Source organism: Neophocaena asiaeorientalis, unplaced genomic scaffold (assembly GCF_003031525.2).
Source record: "Neophocaena asiaeorientalis asiaeorientalis breed wild unplaced genomic scaffold, Neophocaena_asiaeorientalis_V1.1 scaffold123, whole genome shotgun sequence".
NCBI classification, from domain to species: Eukaryota; Metazoa; Chordata; class Mammalia; order Artiodactyla; family Phocoenidae; genus Neophocaena; species Neophocaena asiaeorientalis.
In genome coordinates this window covers 1,162,543-1,181,139 of record NW_020173666.1, presented here as the reverse complement: position 1 = coordinate 1,181,139, position 18,597 = coordinate 1,162,543, and the positions used below count along the sequence as shown (strand labels likewise).

At 39.3% G+C, this 18,597-nt stretch overlaps 1 protein-coding gene across 8 annotated transcripts in view; it reads right to left on the bottom strand.

Annotated features, from left to right (window-relative positions):
* The window catches only part of UTRN (utrophin), a 550,217-nt gene that overhangs the window by 350,091 nt on the left and 181,529 nt on the right, over positions 1-18,597 (bottom strand). For all 8 annotated transcript variants that reach the window (XM_024747877.1, XM_024747875.1, XM_024747874.1 and 5 more), the window contains 8 exons: positions 15,766-15,969; positions 14,675-14,856; positions 13,558-13,708; positions 12,274-12,393; positions 10,026-10,127; positions 6,241-6,348; positions 5,781-5,960; positions 3,110-3,279 (listed from right to left, as the gene is read on the bottom strand). In XM_024747877.1, the coding sequence (XP_024603645.1) occupies positions 3,110-3,279; positions 5,781-5,960; positions 6,241-6,348; positions 10,026-10,127; positions 12,274-12,393; positions 13,558-13,708; positions 14,675-14,856; positions 15,766-15,969 (1,217 nt within the window). The remainder of the gene's footprint in view (positions 1-3,109; positions 3,280-5,780; positions 5,961-6,240; positions 6,349-10,025; positions 10,128-12,273; positions 12,394-13,557; positions 13,709-14,674; positions 14,857-15,765; positions 15,970-18,597) is intronic.

Sequence of the window (18,597 nt, the reverse complement as noted above, 5' to 3'; positions counted from 1 at the left end):
TTTTTTTTTTTTTTTTTTTTTTTTTTTGTGGTACGCAGGCCTCTCACCGCTGTGGCCTATCCCATTGCGGAGCACAGGCTCCGGACGCGCAGGCTCAGCGGCCACGGCTCACGGGCCCAGCCGCTCCGCGGCATGTGGGATCCTCCTCCTGGACCGGGGCACGAACCCGTATCCCCTGCATCGGCAGGCGGACTCTCAACCACTGCGCCACCAGGGAAGCCCCAAACCATCATTTTTGAGGCATGTATTATAAGCTGTGCTAAGCAGTTATTCAAGGTTCACATCTGCTCGGACAGCCCATTTTAAGACAAGCTAATAGTGGTTTCTCCATCAGACTAAAAACATTAAAGGATCTGGAAACCATGTCACATTAGGATGCTTAAGAATACTTAGACTTTAGGACAATGTAAATTAGAATATGAAACCTACCCTTAAATTCTGAAGAGGTACCATATTGAAGGGGGGTGATGTAGCTCTATATCACTCCAAGATGCAAAACTAGCACACATGAATAGACTTAGAGGGGCAAACTTTGGGCAAAATTTCTAATAATGAAACTCCACTGCCGTCTATTAGAATGAAATGGATGTACTCAAGCCTCCATTTGTCCAGGAATGAACTGAAGGCATTTCTGCATCAATCAAATCATGGATAAAAGACTGTGGAATTCACAACTAGTTGCCCACCAAGAGACACCTCCCTCCCCACACTTCTTCCTTGCTGCCCCAGTACCCCAGAACACAACCATAGAGACTGAAAAGGCAGGACAGTTTCAACCTCCCAGGAACCCAGGGTGTGGGCAAGTGACTGAATCCTGGCCACTGAGACCAGGGTGCGGGAGTTAGCTGATATCTTCCAGGAAAGGTTTTTCTCCAAATAAGGAAAAACTGCTCTACCTGCCTATAAAGCAGGTTATACAAGGATGTTATGCCCAGTGATACAGCAGCATCTTGGGACCATGAGAAAACAAGGGAAAAGCCAACATGCTGAGGAGGGCAGAGACAAGGTGCCAGGATGCTGACCCACACCATCCCATTAAAACTGCCCCACCTCCGGACTTCTTGTAATGTAAGATAATCAATGACCTCACCGTTTAAGTCACTCTGGGTACAGTATCCTGTTTCTTGCAGCAGAATTCACCCTATATAACATGGTCGTGTTTAAGGTTTTATAGTTACGCACTGTGATATTGTGATTTATAGTAAGAAATGTATATTTGGTCTTTGTCCCTATTTCTGGCACAGTGTTCCCCAAACCCTTGGAATTTCCAGTGATGAGAGCAACAAAGGTGTCATCTGTTATGTTAGTGAGATGACTTTTGGATCCCACCTAAAAAGGTGGGCTGGTTGTCAGGAGACCCAACCCTGTGATTAGAGGGTTGGAACTTTCGGTCTCAGCCCCCTGACCTCAGGGGAGAGGAGAGGGGATGGAGGTTGAATCAATCACCAAAGGTCAATGATTTAATCAATCATGACTATGTAATGAAGCCTCCCTAAAAACCCAAAAGGATGGGGTTCAGAGAGCTTCGGGTTGGTGAACACATGGATATTCAGAGAGAGTGGGGCACCTGGAGAGGGCATGGGAGCTCTGCACCCTTTCCCCATGACTTGCCCTGTGCATCTCTTCAGTCTGGCTGTTCCTGGGTGGCATTCCTTTTAAAATAAACAGATAATCTATTAAGTAAAATGTTTCTCTGAGTTCTATAAGCTGCTCTAGCAAATTAACTGAACCAGAGGAGGTGGTGTTAGAAACCTCTGAATTATAACCAGTTGGTCAGAATATAGGTAACAACCTGGATTTGCCACTAGCGTCTCAAGTCCAAGGAGGAGGCCGTGGAAACCTCCAACCTGTAGCCAGTAGGTAAGAAACACAGGTAACCTGGGCTTGTAAGTGGCATCTGGTCTGGGGCAGGGGAGGAGGAAGAGAAAGCAGTCTTGTAGGACTAAACCTGTGAGTCAGAATTGGTACCAGAACCTATTTATGCGCCCTAGTCTTTTACAACCTTCCCAGCTTCCAAATGCACATAGTCAGCACTGGAGAGACACCCTGCCAGATACACTGACAGAATATAAACACTCAGGAAATGAAAGGTCTATGGTGATATCAACATCAGAAGCATCTCCCTCATCTGCTACCTTGGCTCCAGAAGTAAAAGTTCCACAGCCGCTGCTTGCAACTCAGAGGTCCAGTGGTCCTGCAAGGAGATGCTCTTAGGAGGCAGGAACACAGCCTTATTATCAAAATGAAGGTCATCAGATAAAATTACAATCCTGCTTTGTCTAACAAAAGCTAAACTGGGGAAATCATATCATTTTTATTCAGGCAAAAATAACAGCCCATTTACCCAAGCACTGGGATTCTACTGTCAAAGGGCAAGAATGATAGCACTACTCAAGGGCTGCTCTGAGACTACCTGCTCCAGTGCCTGTGAGGAACAGTACCTCGCCCACAGGAGAGCTCTACAGAGGATCTGACACTAGTAAAAGCTCACTATATGCCAGCCATGGTTATTCCTCCTATAAGGATCCTGAGTTTCTTTTGAGTCAGAAATGAAAAGTTATTTTACCAAAGATGGATTTTAAAGCAAAACATGAAGAATCTATTAATAAATATGACAAAGGAATTAACAAAGAAAGAAGACATGAAAAAAGAAAAGAAGGGGGAAAAGGAAGAAAAGGAGACTAAAAATGAATTACTTCCCTGAAGTACGTTTTTTTAAAGGTGAGAAGAGGAAGGAGAGTCACAAAGAATAAGGAGATGGATCTAAAGCAAAACTGTAGGAACTGTGATAGAGAAAGAATAAATGAGGGATCAGGGACAATCATATCCACCCAAGGTAACTGATGGGAAAGGAAGAAGGGTTCTGTCACACAGTTCTCCCAATTGAACCCAAGATAAATAAAATCATCCAGATGATTTAGATGCTTAGCAGTGTAAAGTGAAATACTCAGAAGACTCAGAGGTAGTGAGTGGTTCGGTAGTTGAATTTCCATTACAATAATTATGTCTAAATTTGCATATGATTAGTGATCAGTACAAAATAAGTTCTGAGTACAAAATACATTATGTGTGGGATTGGGTTTGGAAAATAGTCTCTATCTGTTCTCACCTTTTCTTAGTTTCCAGATCCACAGGGATCTGTCTCTTCTTTGGGGGAGGAGGAGGAGGCAGCTCTTGCTTAGACCTTTTCGTAGTTACTTGTTCTCTTAGGCGAACCGTCTCCAAAAGATCCTTCTGAGGAATCTGGGACATTCCCAGCTTTGCGACAGCCTGAGTCACCTGAAATAAAAATCATCCAGTTTTAATGTTTTATAACAGCTTTATTGGGATATAATTCACATGCCATAAAATTCTCCCCTTGGAAATGTACGGTCCAATGGTTATTAATATATTCAGAGTTGTGCAACCATGCCCACTTTCTAATTCCAGAATAGTTTTATCATTTCAAAACGAAACCCTAAAGTCTCTGTCACAATTACTCAACTCTGTTATTGTGGCAGGAAAAAAGCCATAGACAATATGTATTGATAAATTAATGGGCATGACTGTGTTCCAATAAAACTTTATTCACAAATACAAGGAGCTGATTAGATTTAGTCCACAAGACCTGTAGTTTGCACACCCCTGCTCCAGACCTCAGGAACGACTACTTATCAATAACGTACAGCAATATATTCAAATGTATATACTGATCTTGTATCCTGCAAGCTAGTTGCATGTTTATCAGTCTAATAGTTGTGTGTGTGTGTGTGTATGGATTCCTTAGGATTTTCTATATAAAAGGTTATATCATGTGAGTACAGAGATAGTTTTATTTTTTTCCAATTCACATGAGTTTTATTTCTTTTTAATGCCTAATCATCCTGTCTAGAAACTCTAGTACAAGGACATCTTTGTCCTGTTCCTTGCATGAGGGAGAAAGTATTCAGTCTTTCATCACTGAGTGTGATGTTGGTCTTTGGTTTTTATGTAGAAGCTCTTTATTAGGTTGAGAAAGCTCCCATCTATTTCCAGTTTGGTGTGTGTTTTTATCATAAAAGGGTGTTGAATTCTGTCAAATGCCTTTTTTATATTTGGATGATCACATGTTTTTGTCTTTTATTCTATTGATATGGTGTAATGCATAGATTGATATTTCAATCTTCCCTTCTAGAGATAACTCCCACTTGGTCACAACATATTACTCTTTTTATATGTTATTGGATTTGATTTTCTAGTATTTACTTGGGAATTTTCACATCTATGTTCATAGAGATATTTATACAAAATTTTCTTTGCTTGTGATATCTTTGTTTTGGCATAGGAGAATACACATTTCCTAAAATTATTTGGGAAACGTCCTCCCCACCTCTACTTTCTGGAAAAATATGTAAAAGATGATGGTGATGATGACAATGATTTTATTCCAATAAGGTTGGTAGTGATATCATCTCATATTTCTGATTTGAGAAATTTGAGTCCTCTCTTTTGTGGTTAGTTGGTGTGGCTAAAGTTTTGTCAATTTTGTTCATTTTTCCAATGAATCAAATTTTGGTTTTATTTAATTTCTCAATTGTTTTTCCATTCTCTTCATTAGATATTTGTACTCTAATATTTCTTATTCTCTTTCTTCTACTTGGTTTAATTTACTCTTTTTTCTAGTTCTTAATGGAGAAGTTTAGGATGTTGATATAACTTTTTTAACATAGGCATGTAAAGCTATCAATTTCATTCTGAACACTACTTTCACTGAATTCATGAGTTTTGGTATGTTTTGGTTTTGTTTTTATTAATCTCAAATAATTTTCTAATTGTCCTTTTGATTTCTTCTTTTACTTCTTGGTTCTTTGTAAGTGTGGTTCCTAAATCTCCTTCCTTTTTTTTTTTGTTTTTGCGGTACACGGGCCTCTCACTGTTGTGGCCTCTCCTGTTGCGGAGCACAGGCTCCGGACGCGCAGGTTCAGCAGCCATGGCTCACAGGCCCAGCCACTCCACAGTATGTGGGATCTTCCCGGACCGGGGCACAAACCCGTGTCCCCTGCATCGGCAGGCGGACTCTCAACCACCGCGCCACAGGGAAGCCCTCTAAATCTCCTTCCTTTATTGATATCTAAATAAATTATATTATCTTCAGAGAACAAAAAAAAAAAGAAACCCTGTGCCCAAAACAGTCATTCCCCATCTTCCTCTCCCTCTTGGCCCCTGTCTCTCTGGGTTTGCCTATTCTGGATACTTCATATAGATAGAATTATAGTGCATTAAGCTTGTGACTGGCTATTTTACTCAGCACAGTGTTTTCAGGGTTCATCCATGTTGTATCATGTATCAGTACTTCATTTTATTATTGCCTAACAATTGCATGGATATACCACATTTTGTTTATCCATCCATCTATTGATGGATATTATCAGTTGTTTCACTTTTTGGCTATTATGAATAATGCTGCTATGAACATTCATGTACAAACCAAAGTGTTAATTTTGTTCAATTTGTTAAAATATTCTTTAAATTAATAAGATTATTTAAGATTTAAAGATCATTTAATGGATTCATGTCTAAGTGTTATCAGTTACTAAGGGTTGAATGACTGGATATCAGTAAGTTTTTTGAAGGTCTACTAAAATTTACTTTAGAAAACTAAAGAAGATATTCACATGTAAATTTTTCAATTTTACAGTAAACCAGGTATAAGAAACCAACTTTTTAGTTTAGCTACTACTTTTATTTCACAAAAACTAAAACAAACCTGAACATATAATTTCCACTTAATGGCACAACACATTACCCAAAGCAAAAGGTACCTGGTTGGAGGAATCTTCTAGTCTCTGAACCAAGGAATCCCATCTCTGAGTCAGTTCCTCTGAGTCACTGTTGATCTTCTTGGATGCCTTAGGATTATCAAGTAACTGACCCACATCCTGGCCAATCTCACTCAGTTGATCCAATGCTTGACGCTTCATTTCCATGTCTTCCTTCAAAATCTAGTATTTCAGATACTTATTAGATGACTCCCTTTTAACAGGACTTTATCTTTCTGTTCCCCAGTCAGGAAATGTAAACATGTATATTTTATTATAAAATTCACCTGCCTTGCAATTAATTCCCTAAAGCTAAAAGATAAGACTCCTGGTTCTAGATCATTACATGGCAGCATTCCAGAGTTAGGTAATGAGTCTATTCACTAAATGGTATTAACCGTTGATATAAAACAGTAAGATATCACAGGCTTAAAAGACAGATGCTGACAATGACATCACTTACAGCCAGTCGTCGAACACTGACACTGAGTTCCTTTTGGTCTTTGAAGTTGCTCGTCTGGACTTTATTTAAAGCCTCTCCTTTTTCAGTTAACCATGCTTTCAACAAGCACTACAAAGAATAATAAAAGTTAGAAATATATTTAGGGAATCATTTGATAATTCAATTCAATCAAGTTCCAGAATCTCCAATTTTTATGTTACTAGAAGCTTATCCACACCTGGGATAAGGACTTCAAACACCTAAGCCTGAGGCATAAATGACCCAGGAAGGCATCTTTAAGATATTACCCTTCTCAGATTTGCAACAGATCGACCTGAAATTAGCCCCACTCCTGGATAAGTAAACCTAATTCTCAGGGAAGTAGGTGGGTCTAAAAGGCTAAATCCAGCTATCCAAGTCTCCAAAAGAATCACTTTATAACTCTCTAGATGCAGAGGGAAGGTCAGAGATTTTCTTGTCTCAGCCCCTCATTTTAAGGAAGAAACAGAGAGAAGCCAAATTATATGTCCAAGATCTCTTGGCTTGTTAACTGCAGAGACAGGTCAAAGACCCACACTCCGAAGCCAATGGTATTTTCATGCATCTTGCAGGACAACCACACTAATGCTCCAGATTTGACAGCAATTATGACTAGAGGACGAAGTTTGAGGATAGTCCAAAGTCAACATAAAGATCTTTAAACTTCATTGGCCAGTGATGCATGTCTTTTAGGCAGAAGATATTTAGTAAAGTAGGGAGATAAACATGAAGGAGGAGTAAAAACAACAAAAATGGCTGCATTGGGATAATTTTTCCCAAAATGTAGTATTTACCACAGAAACCTTTTTCTAGAGTTGAGGGGGGAAATTCTTGGTTCTGTGTTTGGAATCAACTCTTTCTCTAGTTGTTTTATTTATCAGTTTATTTAACAACCATTCTCTGCCTTTATATTCCACCAAAAAAAGGAGAAAGATTAGAAAATACAAGACAAACATGGATCCTGTCCTCAATGTAGTAAGAGTGATAAGATACGCACAAAAATAACTGTGCCACCAGTTAGAAAGTGCAGACACCACAAAGAGATCGCTTACAGTTCTGAAACAGTGGGGAGGGGGAGGGAGTTTATAGGTGACTTCATGGTCCTAGATGGACATGTCACTGGCAAAGCCCACTGGGGTACCGGGAAAAATAAGGCAGAATCTAGCTGATAAGTTCTAACCTCCTCTTTTGTGCTTAGTCTAGTTTCACTTGCCTGTAGGCGGCCATGTGCAGAGTCCTTGCACCTAACAAGGTGGACTGGTTCCCAGAGGAGACCCACCGTGCCCAACATCTCAGCTCGGCAGCCGGTATGCAGAAGTGCCGGGCATGACACCTCAGTCCAAGATGGCGGCAGCAGGCCATGTGCAGAGAGGCTGTGCCCAGCACTGTAATCTGGAGCCATGAGCAACACACCTGCACCAGACCCGCGAGAACTCCACCCCCTCCCCGCCAAGAAGAACCCTCTAAAGAAGCCCCACCAATGATTGCTGGGGAGAGCATGGACTCTAGGGCGCAAGCTCACTCCTCTCCATTCTTTCCTCGAAGAATAAAACTTTCGGACTTCCCTGGTGGCGCAGTGGTTAAGAATCCGCCTGCCAATGCACGGGACACGGGTTCGAGCCCTGGTCCGGGAAGACCCCACATGCCGCGGAGCAGCTAAGCCTGTGCGCCACAACTACTGAGCCTGCGCTCTAGAGCCCGCGAGCCACAACTATGGAGACCACGTGCCATAACTACTGAAGCCCGCATGCCTAGAGCCTGTGCCCCGCAACAAGAGAAGCCACTGCAATGAGAAGCCTGCACACTGCAACAAAGAGTAGCCCCCGCTAGCCGCAACTAGAGAAAGCCTGCATGCAGCAACGAAGACCCAACGCAGCCAAAAATAAATAAAATTTAAAAAAAAAAGAATAAAACTTTCCTTTGCTTCTGAACCAAACTAGGTTTCATTCTATTGGCTCGAGCATCACTGGGCAAGAGGGCCCTTGTAGGAGCCGGACTCGAAAGGGTTGGTAACAGGTGGGGAGAACTTAAAACTAAAGAGATGGGTAAAAAGGCATTCCGAGGAAGATGCCACACTTAAAAACACAGAGGCTAGAAAACCAGTTCGCTCTTCCAAAACCATGAAAACAATACAACACAACCCATAAGCAACCTATCATGCACCAAATGCATTGGGAATAGAGAAGTGAAAAAGAACCAGCACTACTCTCGTGGCCTTGACAGTCTAGGAATGGGCTACAAACTGGGAATTCAGGATTTGAGCACCGGGTACATGGAAGGACTGAGGGAAAGTTAAGTTTGGAAAGGTAGGTTAAAGTCAATCACAGAATACCTTGCTTGCCACACTTGGTTTATGCCACAGAAATTTTGAACTAATTCTCAGAGCCCATTTCTATCTTAAAGCCTCTGCAACTGAGTGAACAATAATCCCTTGAAAGATTTTCTAATTCAGACACGGTTGATTGGTCTCATTCTCTTTAACAGCAAATTATCAATTAAGTACCAGTGTTGGCTTCAGTTCTACATTTTAACACAATTTCTCCTTCCATATCACTAACAGAAGGCCATTCAAAGGTCATTTTTAAACCTACGGTAATAAATGGCCAAAATCCCAGCCACCCTCTATTTTTAAATACTTTTAATTACCAAATTTTGATTCTTTCCAAATTTTAAATTATTTTGCTTAGATGAGTAACACAGTGGTTCCCTAGCAATCAATGTCTCCCACTATCATTAATGAAGTAAAATTTTAATTATTCTACGTGACTCATTGGCCTGAATAAAAGGGACTAAGTAAATTTAAATCTTTGTAAAGCGAAATGTAAATATTTCAGAATCAGGTCCATTATGTGATTCTTAATAGGACAATTCTGGTCTTGGGGGCAGGTGGCAGTAACTTACAACTTCACTGGGACAAATTTTGCAACCTGCTTTTTAAGATGTTCTCTCTGCCACCATATTTAGTAAATCACAAAACATCATACATCTGTTTTTATTCCGTGAAAAGAATATAGCCGCTTTTTGTGGATGGAAATGAAATGCATTTAAAAGACTCACAATGGACACTGAGAAGTGGGAACAGAGTATCTGCTTATTTTCTACACCACAATTCTTTGGCACTTTGAGGAAAAGTCTTGCTTATTTGTATTCTGTTTTGACGGTTGCTTTTCTGGAAGGATGAAGATGGGCAAAGGGCCACCACTCAGACTGAAAACTTGAAGTGGCAGCTTTGCTCAAAAGGTTCATTTTCTATGTTAATCCTTAGTGAAAAAAAAATTAACTAAGTGTTCAATCAATGGTGTTGCTAAATAATATTTTCTTATTAATTTCAGTAGTTATCCTGATTAAAAATCACGAAAAATTCTTGTGGTTTAAAGTTCACAAAGTATTGAATGGATTCATTTATCATTATGTACTGAGCACAAACCATATGCTAGGCTGTATGGATACAAGTTCAAATACATTACCCAACACAAATGCAGTAAAAATTATGTCAAGCAAATCCTAAAAGTAGCATATCTAAATACTAATATTCTCAGTAATGAACCAAGTCAAATTATTATTACAATGGAGCTAATATATAATGCAATCTCTATGAATAAACTGCATGATAAAATGGATACAAAGCTGACTTTTAACATAATAAATAATTATTTCTAAATTTTCCTTTTGAAGAAAAATAAACAAGACTTTATTCTAATGCCATAATTAATGATGGGTTTACTTTTCACCACTTATTTTGCCCATTATGGATAACAGCTTCATACCTGTTCTTCCAGTAATTCCTGCCACAGAATGTTGATTTCCTGTAACCTGTTCCAACGTTCTTCAGTCCATCGGCACACGGCTGTCCAACGTTCACCAAGTTTCTAGAAAAGGAAGAAACCATCCTTTGTCAACAAAGCCTTAAGAGATAATTAACACAATCCTTAAAGAAATTCTTGACATCCATCGTTCTCCATTACGAAGTAGCAATTTATGAAAAATATTTTTATGAAAGTTGCTTTAAGTAATACAGATGAATCCTATAAATTTATAGATGAGAAAAACTAATTTCCATAGAATTTAATTATTTCACACTACGTAGCTAGAAAGTGGCACAATTAGAACTCCATCCTGTAACTTTTGACCCCAAATTCCCACTCTTTTCCATTTTATTGTGGTTTTTATATGAGAATTTGACAGTTTCACATATACCTTCGAAATAAAGCAAACATCTATTTTCGGTGCTTCCATTTTCTTCAGGCTATAATTATCTTTAAGACAAAATTCAGTGCGTCAATTGTTTCTTAAGCACCTTTTACATGCCAAGACAATTTTCATCTGTAGTACCAAAATTATGAAAAAAAAATTTAATTTATAAAAACTATGTTTTGAATGAGAGAATTTCTGTAAAAAAATACTTAATTGATTTGTTCTGTTTACATTGCATGATCCATAGAAAATTCCACAAAACTTAGCAACAGAATATTACAAGTATTAGCAAAACTAACTAAATAAATTTGATTAGTTTAAAAAAATCGATCTTCATGATGACTTTCCCCAAAAATTATTTTATTACCGCTTTATAAATAATGATTAACAAATTGTAAATTTTATTTCTTCATTACTTACTTGGGAGCAATAATTATTTAATTAATATTATCTTACTTCACTACTTAATACCAGAGTAAGCTTTGCATAGCTCAAAGGGTAGAGAACGCAGAGCCATAAGACAGGTCTGTTGTCTCAGTGTGAAAACTCATTGCCTACTTAAACCTCTGAATTTCCTCACTATTAAATAGGCAAGACATAAATGCCTACCTCTCAGATTACTATAATAACTAAATACTACTGCACCAAAGGCTCAAAACCACTGGCTAATTTTAAATGATACAAAAGAAAAAGAATTTCATATGATAATTTATAGTCTGAAAGTTACTGAAAATCATCAGCTGGCAACATTATATCAGATAATCCAAGTATTGTTTAAGTAAAATACCCTTGAACAACAGGGGTTTGAGCTGCGGGTCCACTCATACTTGGATTGTTTTCAATAAATACACTGGAAAAAATTTTGGAGATTTGTGACAATTTGAAATAAAGACAAAGCACATAACCTAGGGATATCGAAAAAATTAAGAAAAAGTTAGGTATTCATGAATGCATAAAGCATCTGTAGATATGCATATAACACAAAATATTGGGTTGGCCGAAAAGTTCGTTCGGTTGATAAATACGTTGTTCAATAAAGTTCTTAGTGAAAATGAAAAGTGTGTCTTTTATTTTACCTTAAAACTGAACGAACTTTTTGGCCAACCCAAATATGTCCTAATGGACTGTTTGTTACCAGTAACACCTCCAGTCAACAATAGGCTATTGGTAGTTAAGTTTTGGGGAAGTAAAAAGTTATACTTGGATTTTCAACCACTTGAGAGGTCAGTGCCCCTAACCCCAAGTTTTCAAGGGTTAACTGTCAACCAAAAACTCTCTTTATAAAGACTTGTAAAGATACACTATAGTCACTGAGCAAAAAGAAGCAAGGTTCGCAGAACTGGGGTTGACATTCACACATTGATCTACCAAAGAAACAGGGATATTAAATCCCACATGGCTGAAATTCTCAAACTTTACATTTTCTTTACATATTCACTGGGCCCCACTCCCAGGGACTTAGGTCTGCGTAGAGCCCAGAAATATGCATCTTAACAAGTTCGTCAAGTGATTCTGAGCAAGAAGTCTGTGGACCACTTGTTGAGATCAGTTCTTATGCTTCCACATCTTATTCATATGCCCAAGGCAGCTGTGGACCACAGGTGGCCCCAACCATTCCCCAAGGACTGAAGTAAAGGAATGATACCTAGGTTCTCCTGTAAACCCGCATGCTGCGGAATCCCAACTGGGAAGTACAACCTAAAGAAGATTGTTCTATGATTCTAAATAAACAGTGAGACTGAACAGGAAGAATAGGGGCAATGTGCAATTGGGGCTCAGACCACAGGTCCCTTGGGACGATCCTACTTTACAGGGTCTTACCTGTAATTGATCTTCCAGAATAGCTGTAGCACTCTCACCACTGTTTTCATCAACAATCACCACCATGTGAGTTAGGGAATTTACCTTCACCTGTTCAGCCTCAAGATCATTTTGCAAACTCTAGAGAAAAAATTAAGATAAACCATTATGTCTACTCTTTCCCATTTACCTATTTAAAATCCACTCAGTTGTCAATAGTAATTAAGGACATTTAATGAGGCATTGTGTTTAAATTTCCAATCACTAGCCTAAGTGTTCTACTAATGAAACAAACCCATTATACATCTTTACATTTCATTATGAACCAAAGCAGTTTGAAAATGCAATGTCATAACAGATTGCAAATGGGATGTCATCACTTTTATTATTTTTATTCCAAGTTTTTGCCAAAAGAAAAAGAAAAAAAGTGTCCCATAAACAAGTTGAGCACCTATAGTAGGAATTAAGAATATAGAATCATTAAGTCAATAAAGTCCCAAACTTGAATACACATAGTCAGATATCATTTTATCTAGTGCAACATGGTATAAAGTGACAGATAAGTCGAATGCTATTTGATAGTCAGAAGCTGTTCTGTTACCCAGGAAAGCAATTAGGGGTATACAGACAATTTCTCTTCCCACTTCCTCCATGGGAAGAGCATTGCAGGTCACAACACATATGTATATAGGTAATTTATTCAAACACTACCAATAGTGTCATCAGATGCCTTGAGTTTTTGTGTTTAATGTATCCCTAAGGCTTTATTTATCAGTTATCTAGATATTTCATTGAAAAATAAAATTCTTCAGTTCACAGAGAGCCTATTTTACTCTACCTTTCCTTGACTATGAAAAGTTATCTCTTAAATTTGTGACCAAATTAAATCTCCCACCAAATTTTGAATCTTCACCTAGAAGAAGCAATAGCTTTCCTGAAAGGATTAGGTACAGATCCATCTGAGGGTTTCCTTATTTCCCCACACACTGCATTCATGCAACACCCTAGGGTTCTTAACCACTCATAGATCCAAAAAAAAACAAACAAACCCTGAGAATCTTATGAACACTATGTACTTTCATAAGAAAACTACACATACCCACATAAAATTTTACCTGTGCTTTCATCCCTGGCTCAGAAAAGTCACATCCCTATGCACTCTACCCTACAGGCTGCTGAATAAAAGAGCACACTGAAGAAGTGTCCCATCTCTGCACTAATGATAGACGCCATCGGCTCCTGAGAATGCTAAGTGCTGCTTTTTCATATTTGATAAGGTATAAAAGAAATATGAGCCAGATTTACTTTATGATCTTCTAGCAGCTTTTGTAGGGATTTTAAGTCATCATCTAGGGGGCAAGTTTCCATTTTCTGAATGCGTTCTTCTGTGAGTGTTAACCAGGCGGAGAGCTGCTGTAGTTGCTTCCTCTGCAGTTCCATGAGCACATCGTGCAGCCTGTCCAAGGGGAACACAGCATTATTCCCACTCCTTCTTCCCTTTGCAACAGCAAATACACACTCCAAGCAGCAAAGAAATGGGGCAGGGAACGCATTCTTGTCTAACCATTAAAAGTAGCATTTGGTCTTTAAATACAGAAACCAGCAAAAAAAAAAATTTATTTTCTTCCTAAATGGAGTCAATTAAATGCAGTCAAAGAATGCAAGTAACAGCACCCTCTATTTGTATCAGAATCATTGTTTCTTCAATCAGGAATTCCTGCCTAGTAAATAGGTGGAAATTGCCATGGAATGCAGTTCGCTCCTTAACACACAATACACGCAACAAAACGAACCATGGGGGGAAAAAATACTTAAAAAAATGTTGCATGGCACGAAGCGAGAGAGTGGCATGGACATATATACACTACCAAATGTAAAATAGCTAGCTAGTGGGAAGCAGCCACATAGCACAGGGAGATCAGCTCAGTGTTTTGTGACCACCTAGAGAGGTGGGATAGGGAGGGTGGGAGGGAGACCCAAGAGGGAAGAGATATGGGGATACATGTATATGTATAACTGATTCACTTTGTTATAAAGCAGAAACTAACACACCATTGTAAAGCAATTATACGCCAATAAAGATGTTAAAAAAAAAGTTACAAAATAGAACTGGGGATAAATATAACATAGTCCTGTCTTCATTATCAGAATTAATGGTTAGCCAATTTTAATACTGCAAAGTCCATATTAAATGTCTTTGCTAATTTCTGTATTGCAACTTTTACATTTTCATTTGGTTAACATATCAAAGGGGACATAAAGATCATACAAAATTCCAGCAACACTACATGAAGAAAAGAGTCAAAATTTTACAAGGCAAGTTCTCTGGTTATCTTGTTCTCACAGACATGCAGACTTTTCCTCGTGCTAAACTGGGCAACGCAGTCTATGGAATAGGGTTTCTTTCTGAGCTTCCACTCACCGGGACTGCCTGTCCATACTTGCCACCCTTAGTGCCTCCCATCTGGCATTCAGCAGGGTCATTTGTTCCTGAATCTCAAACTCCTCTTCATCTGACAGAGCTCCTTGTGTTATCAGCTGGTGTCCTGCCTGCAGGACATTGCCCACACTGCTCTGGTGCGCCGTCAGCTCCATCATAAAAGCCTGAGAAGGTACATCATTATGATTTGGGAGCTGCTCAGTGAAGAAGAAAAATCTTAATAAATTGTTAATGTCTAAATATTAATGCTGTGAGAAAAAGTAACCATGTAGAGTGCAAATAAACAAGACTTTGATCCCATTTTTTAAGCTCTGAATACAGGGAATAAGCAGCTGCCTGAAGCAAAAAGAATAGATCAAAGAGGACAATGTTACATGTGATGACACCAGCTATTTATAAGTAAATGCTGATTACGCTACTGTTAGGTCGTGAACATGGAATTATGAGAAGATATACCAAATAAACCACCATGCTCACCCAAGAGAAACTGCTTAAAGAAAATGACCATTTCTATTACTTGGAAACCAAAACAGCAAATTAGACCTCCCAATTAATATATCAACACCAAGAAACTACTTAATCAAAAGAATTCTTCACATAATCCAATCACTACACTGCAATATATCCCTGAAATAGTAGGAAATTTTCAATATATAAAATTACACATGAATAGTGGATATGAGTTTTCTTAATCATACAATAAATAAAAATAATCACTTCCTGGGGAACATTCAAATCTAAAGATTTGGTGTATTAATTAGCCATTTTGTGTTTTAACTATAACAATACACTTCAGAAACGAGCTGTACTAGGCACTGATTTTTTCGTCAGTGGCTTCACAGAATCTACAAATTACGGTAAGATTAAAATCCGCAATCTAATTCCAGTGCACAGTTAAATCACCCACACCAATTCTGTAACAAAGCCCTATTTAAATATCACAAGTCTTAAAATATGCCATGACCTTTCTGTGGAGCAGAATTCAGTAAACAACAAGCATCAGGGTTCAGCCCCTGACTGAGGCACAGGCACCATGGCACATATATCCTGCTCATCAGCTAGAGATTATTTACTTCGTGGGTTGCAAACTGGTCTTTGACTTCTTCAACATCATCGGAAATGTCATCCTGCTCCTGGAAAGTGTCCTCGGCAGAAAGCAACCAGGTCAGCACTTCCTCCAGTGCTATCTGATAGCTGTCCAGATCCATGTCAACCTCGGTGACAGTGCTGGGGGTTTCAGCTCGGGGACCTTCTTGCTCCTCCTCTGGCGCTGAGCTCTATAAAGACAGAGCCAAGAAAACTCACAAACGCTGTGAAGACCAGAAGGTGTTCAACAAAGACACACTGGATGGAGAAACCAAGGTAGGCACCACTGTGTCTTAGGCATCCACCTGATTCTCAGGAGCTGGGTGAGCAACGCTGTGACATAGAATGCATTTTTAAATGCTAGGATGGCAAAGAGTACAAAAGCTGCATCACTCATGGATTCTGTACTCAGGGACATTCTAATATAGCTGGGAAGAGACAAATAACCCACATGAATCACTTCTGAACAAAAATAAAAAGGCTATTAACAAAGTTATAAATTCCACGGGTGCAACAAGGAATGCTATTTGAATTCGCCGAGGGCTAAAATAGGAAAGTTTCATAGAGGATCTGGAACCTGCTGGGCCTTGAAGGATGGATGTCATTTAAAGAGACAGAGATTAGAATCCTGCTTTGACCCTACTTAAATTGCTTTTACTGAATTGCATTTTAGACACTGAAAGACAGACACACATACAGGTTGTCGTACTGGCGATATTTTTTTGAGGCAGCTGCCCTCTAGGTTACTAGCTGGTCTTTTTTTGAAGAGCCCGCGGAATAAGTTATTCCAAGCTCCTTCTAGGCAGTGGAGTATTTTCTTATATACTTTAGAGTCATAAAACCAAACCTACCACCTCTCTCATTCATTTGTTCCCTTCCAGAGCAAAAAATTCTTTAAAATTTGCCTACAGCCTGTCTCCACTTTATCAACTCTCATCCACAGTTTTTATGTACTATCTCAAACATACACAAACGTATAGAGAACAATATAAGAAATGCTCATGTATTTAACAGCTACATTTGTTAACACTCCCTTTCATGCTGATTGGGCACTGGTCCCCACCACACACCTGGAAAAACTTTTGCCAGTGTTACCAACGTTCTCATTGACAAATCCACTTTTCTAGCATCATCTTTAGGATGACCATGTAATTAACAAAAAAACAGAACATTTTTGATAATCAACAGTACTAGAACAACACACATAAACCAGAACTGTTCCAAGCAAACCCGGAGGTCCGGTCACCTTATGTTCCTTAAGCTTTCAGTGGCATTCCCTACATCTGACCAGTCCCCACCCTCCTGAAGCTCTCCTTTCCCTGCTTCAAGAACACCATCTTGGCTTTCCTCCTAGTTCAACAGCATTTGCCAACATGTAAGTAATGAAGCTCCTCAAAATTAAGTCCAGGGCCCTTTTTTCTTCTATGTACTCTGCCTGCATGGTTTCATCCATTCCCATTGGATTTAAAGAACCATCTACATCCTGCAAACATTTACCTTTATATTTCTGGCCCCAAACTCCAAACTCCTATGTCCTACTTCCTTAACATCTCCACTTCAATGTCTCATAGGCATATCAAACATTGTCAGTAGTTAAACCCTAGTTTTTCCCCCCAAAGCTCTTCAAGCTTCCCATTTCAGTAAATGCCTCCTCCATGCACTTGACCCCTCCAGCTAAAAATCAGGGAGCCAGCCTTGGTCTCTAGCTTTTACCACCCACATTTAGTATGTACGTGTAAGCAATTCCTACCTTCAAAATTCATCTCAAATCCATCTAGGCCTTTCCATCTTCACAAAAACCGTTTGTCCTCAGCACTGCAACAGCCTGCTACCAGTGTCTCTGCTTCCCCGTTGCTCCTCAGACTGCTACGTCCACCACCCACTTCTCACAGAGCAGCCAGAATGATGTTTGGAAAATGTAACCACATCATAAGACTTCCCTGCTTAAAATCTTTCACTGCTTTCTCAATGCTCTTAAGATACAATTTAAAATTCTTAACATAGTTTACAAAAATACTGTGACAGCAAGAAACAGAGTGAGTGTGTGAGTGTGTGAGTGTGTGTGTGTGTGTGTGTGTGTAGGGTTGGATTTCAATTAGGGAAGTCTTCTCTGAAAAAGTTCCATTGAAATTGAGGAAAGACGGGAAGCTTGCCATGCAAACAGTGGGTAGAGGAGCGTTTCACAGAAAGCAACCCACACGTACAAGAATCTTGGGGAAGGAGAGGAAGAAGTCCACCACGACTGGCGTGCAGTGGCCTGAGATGAGTTGGGGCAGTGGGCTGGGCCTTGTAAACCACAAGAGGAGATGAGGTGTTTAATTAGTATGAGGGCTGGAACAGAAAGAAAACACACACCAAAGATATTCTGGAGGAAGAATCCAAATGGACCCGGTAAACAACATGCAGGAGTTAAAAACAATGAATCAGTGAGCCCACAGATGAAATGACGGATGGTTAGGAGAGGGATGGTGCCAAAGACAGAGAAGGGAAAATGAGTTAAGTTCTGGACCTAAAACCCCAAAACTGGAAAGCCACAATAATCCTGGAGGTCATTTAGTATCAAACCTTGATATTCTAATGAGCAATTCTGAGAATTAGGAAAGTTAGTGACCAGCCAAAGGTCATTTAGACAGGCACTAGGATCTATGAGGTGGGAAGTGGAAGGCATTATCTAAATGCAGGTGTTCAGAAGGTATTCATTCACATACAAGAGGAGACCTTCAACTGAGAGATTAAAGAGAAATTCAGGAATTATTTGCTGACCACCTAATGCTCTACAGCACATGTTTGTAGAAACAGCAAGAGAGGAAGTCGGGCTG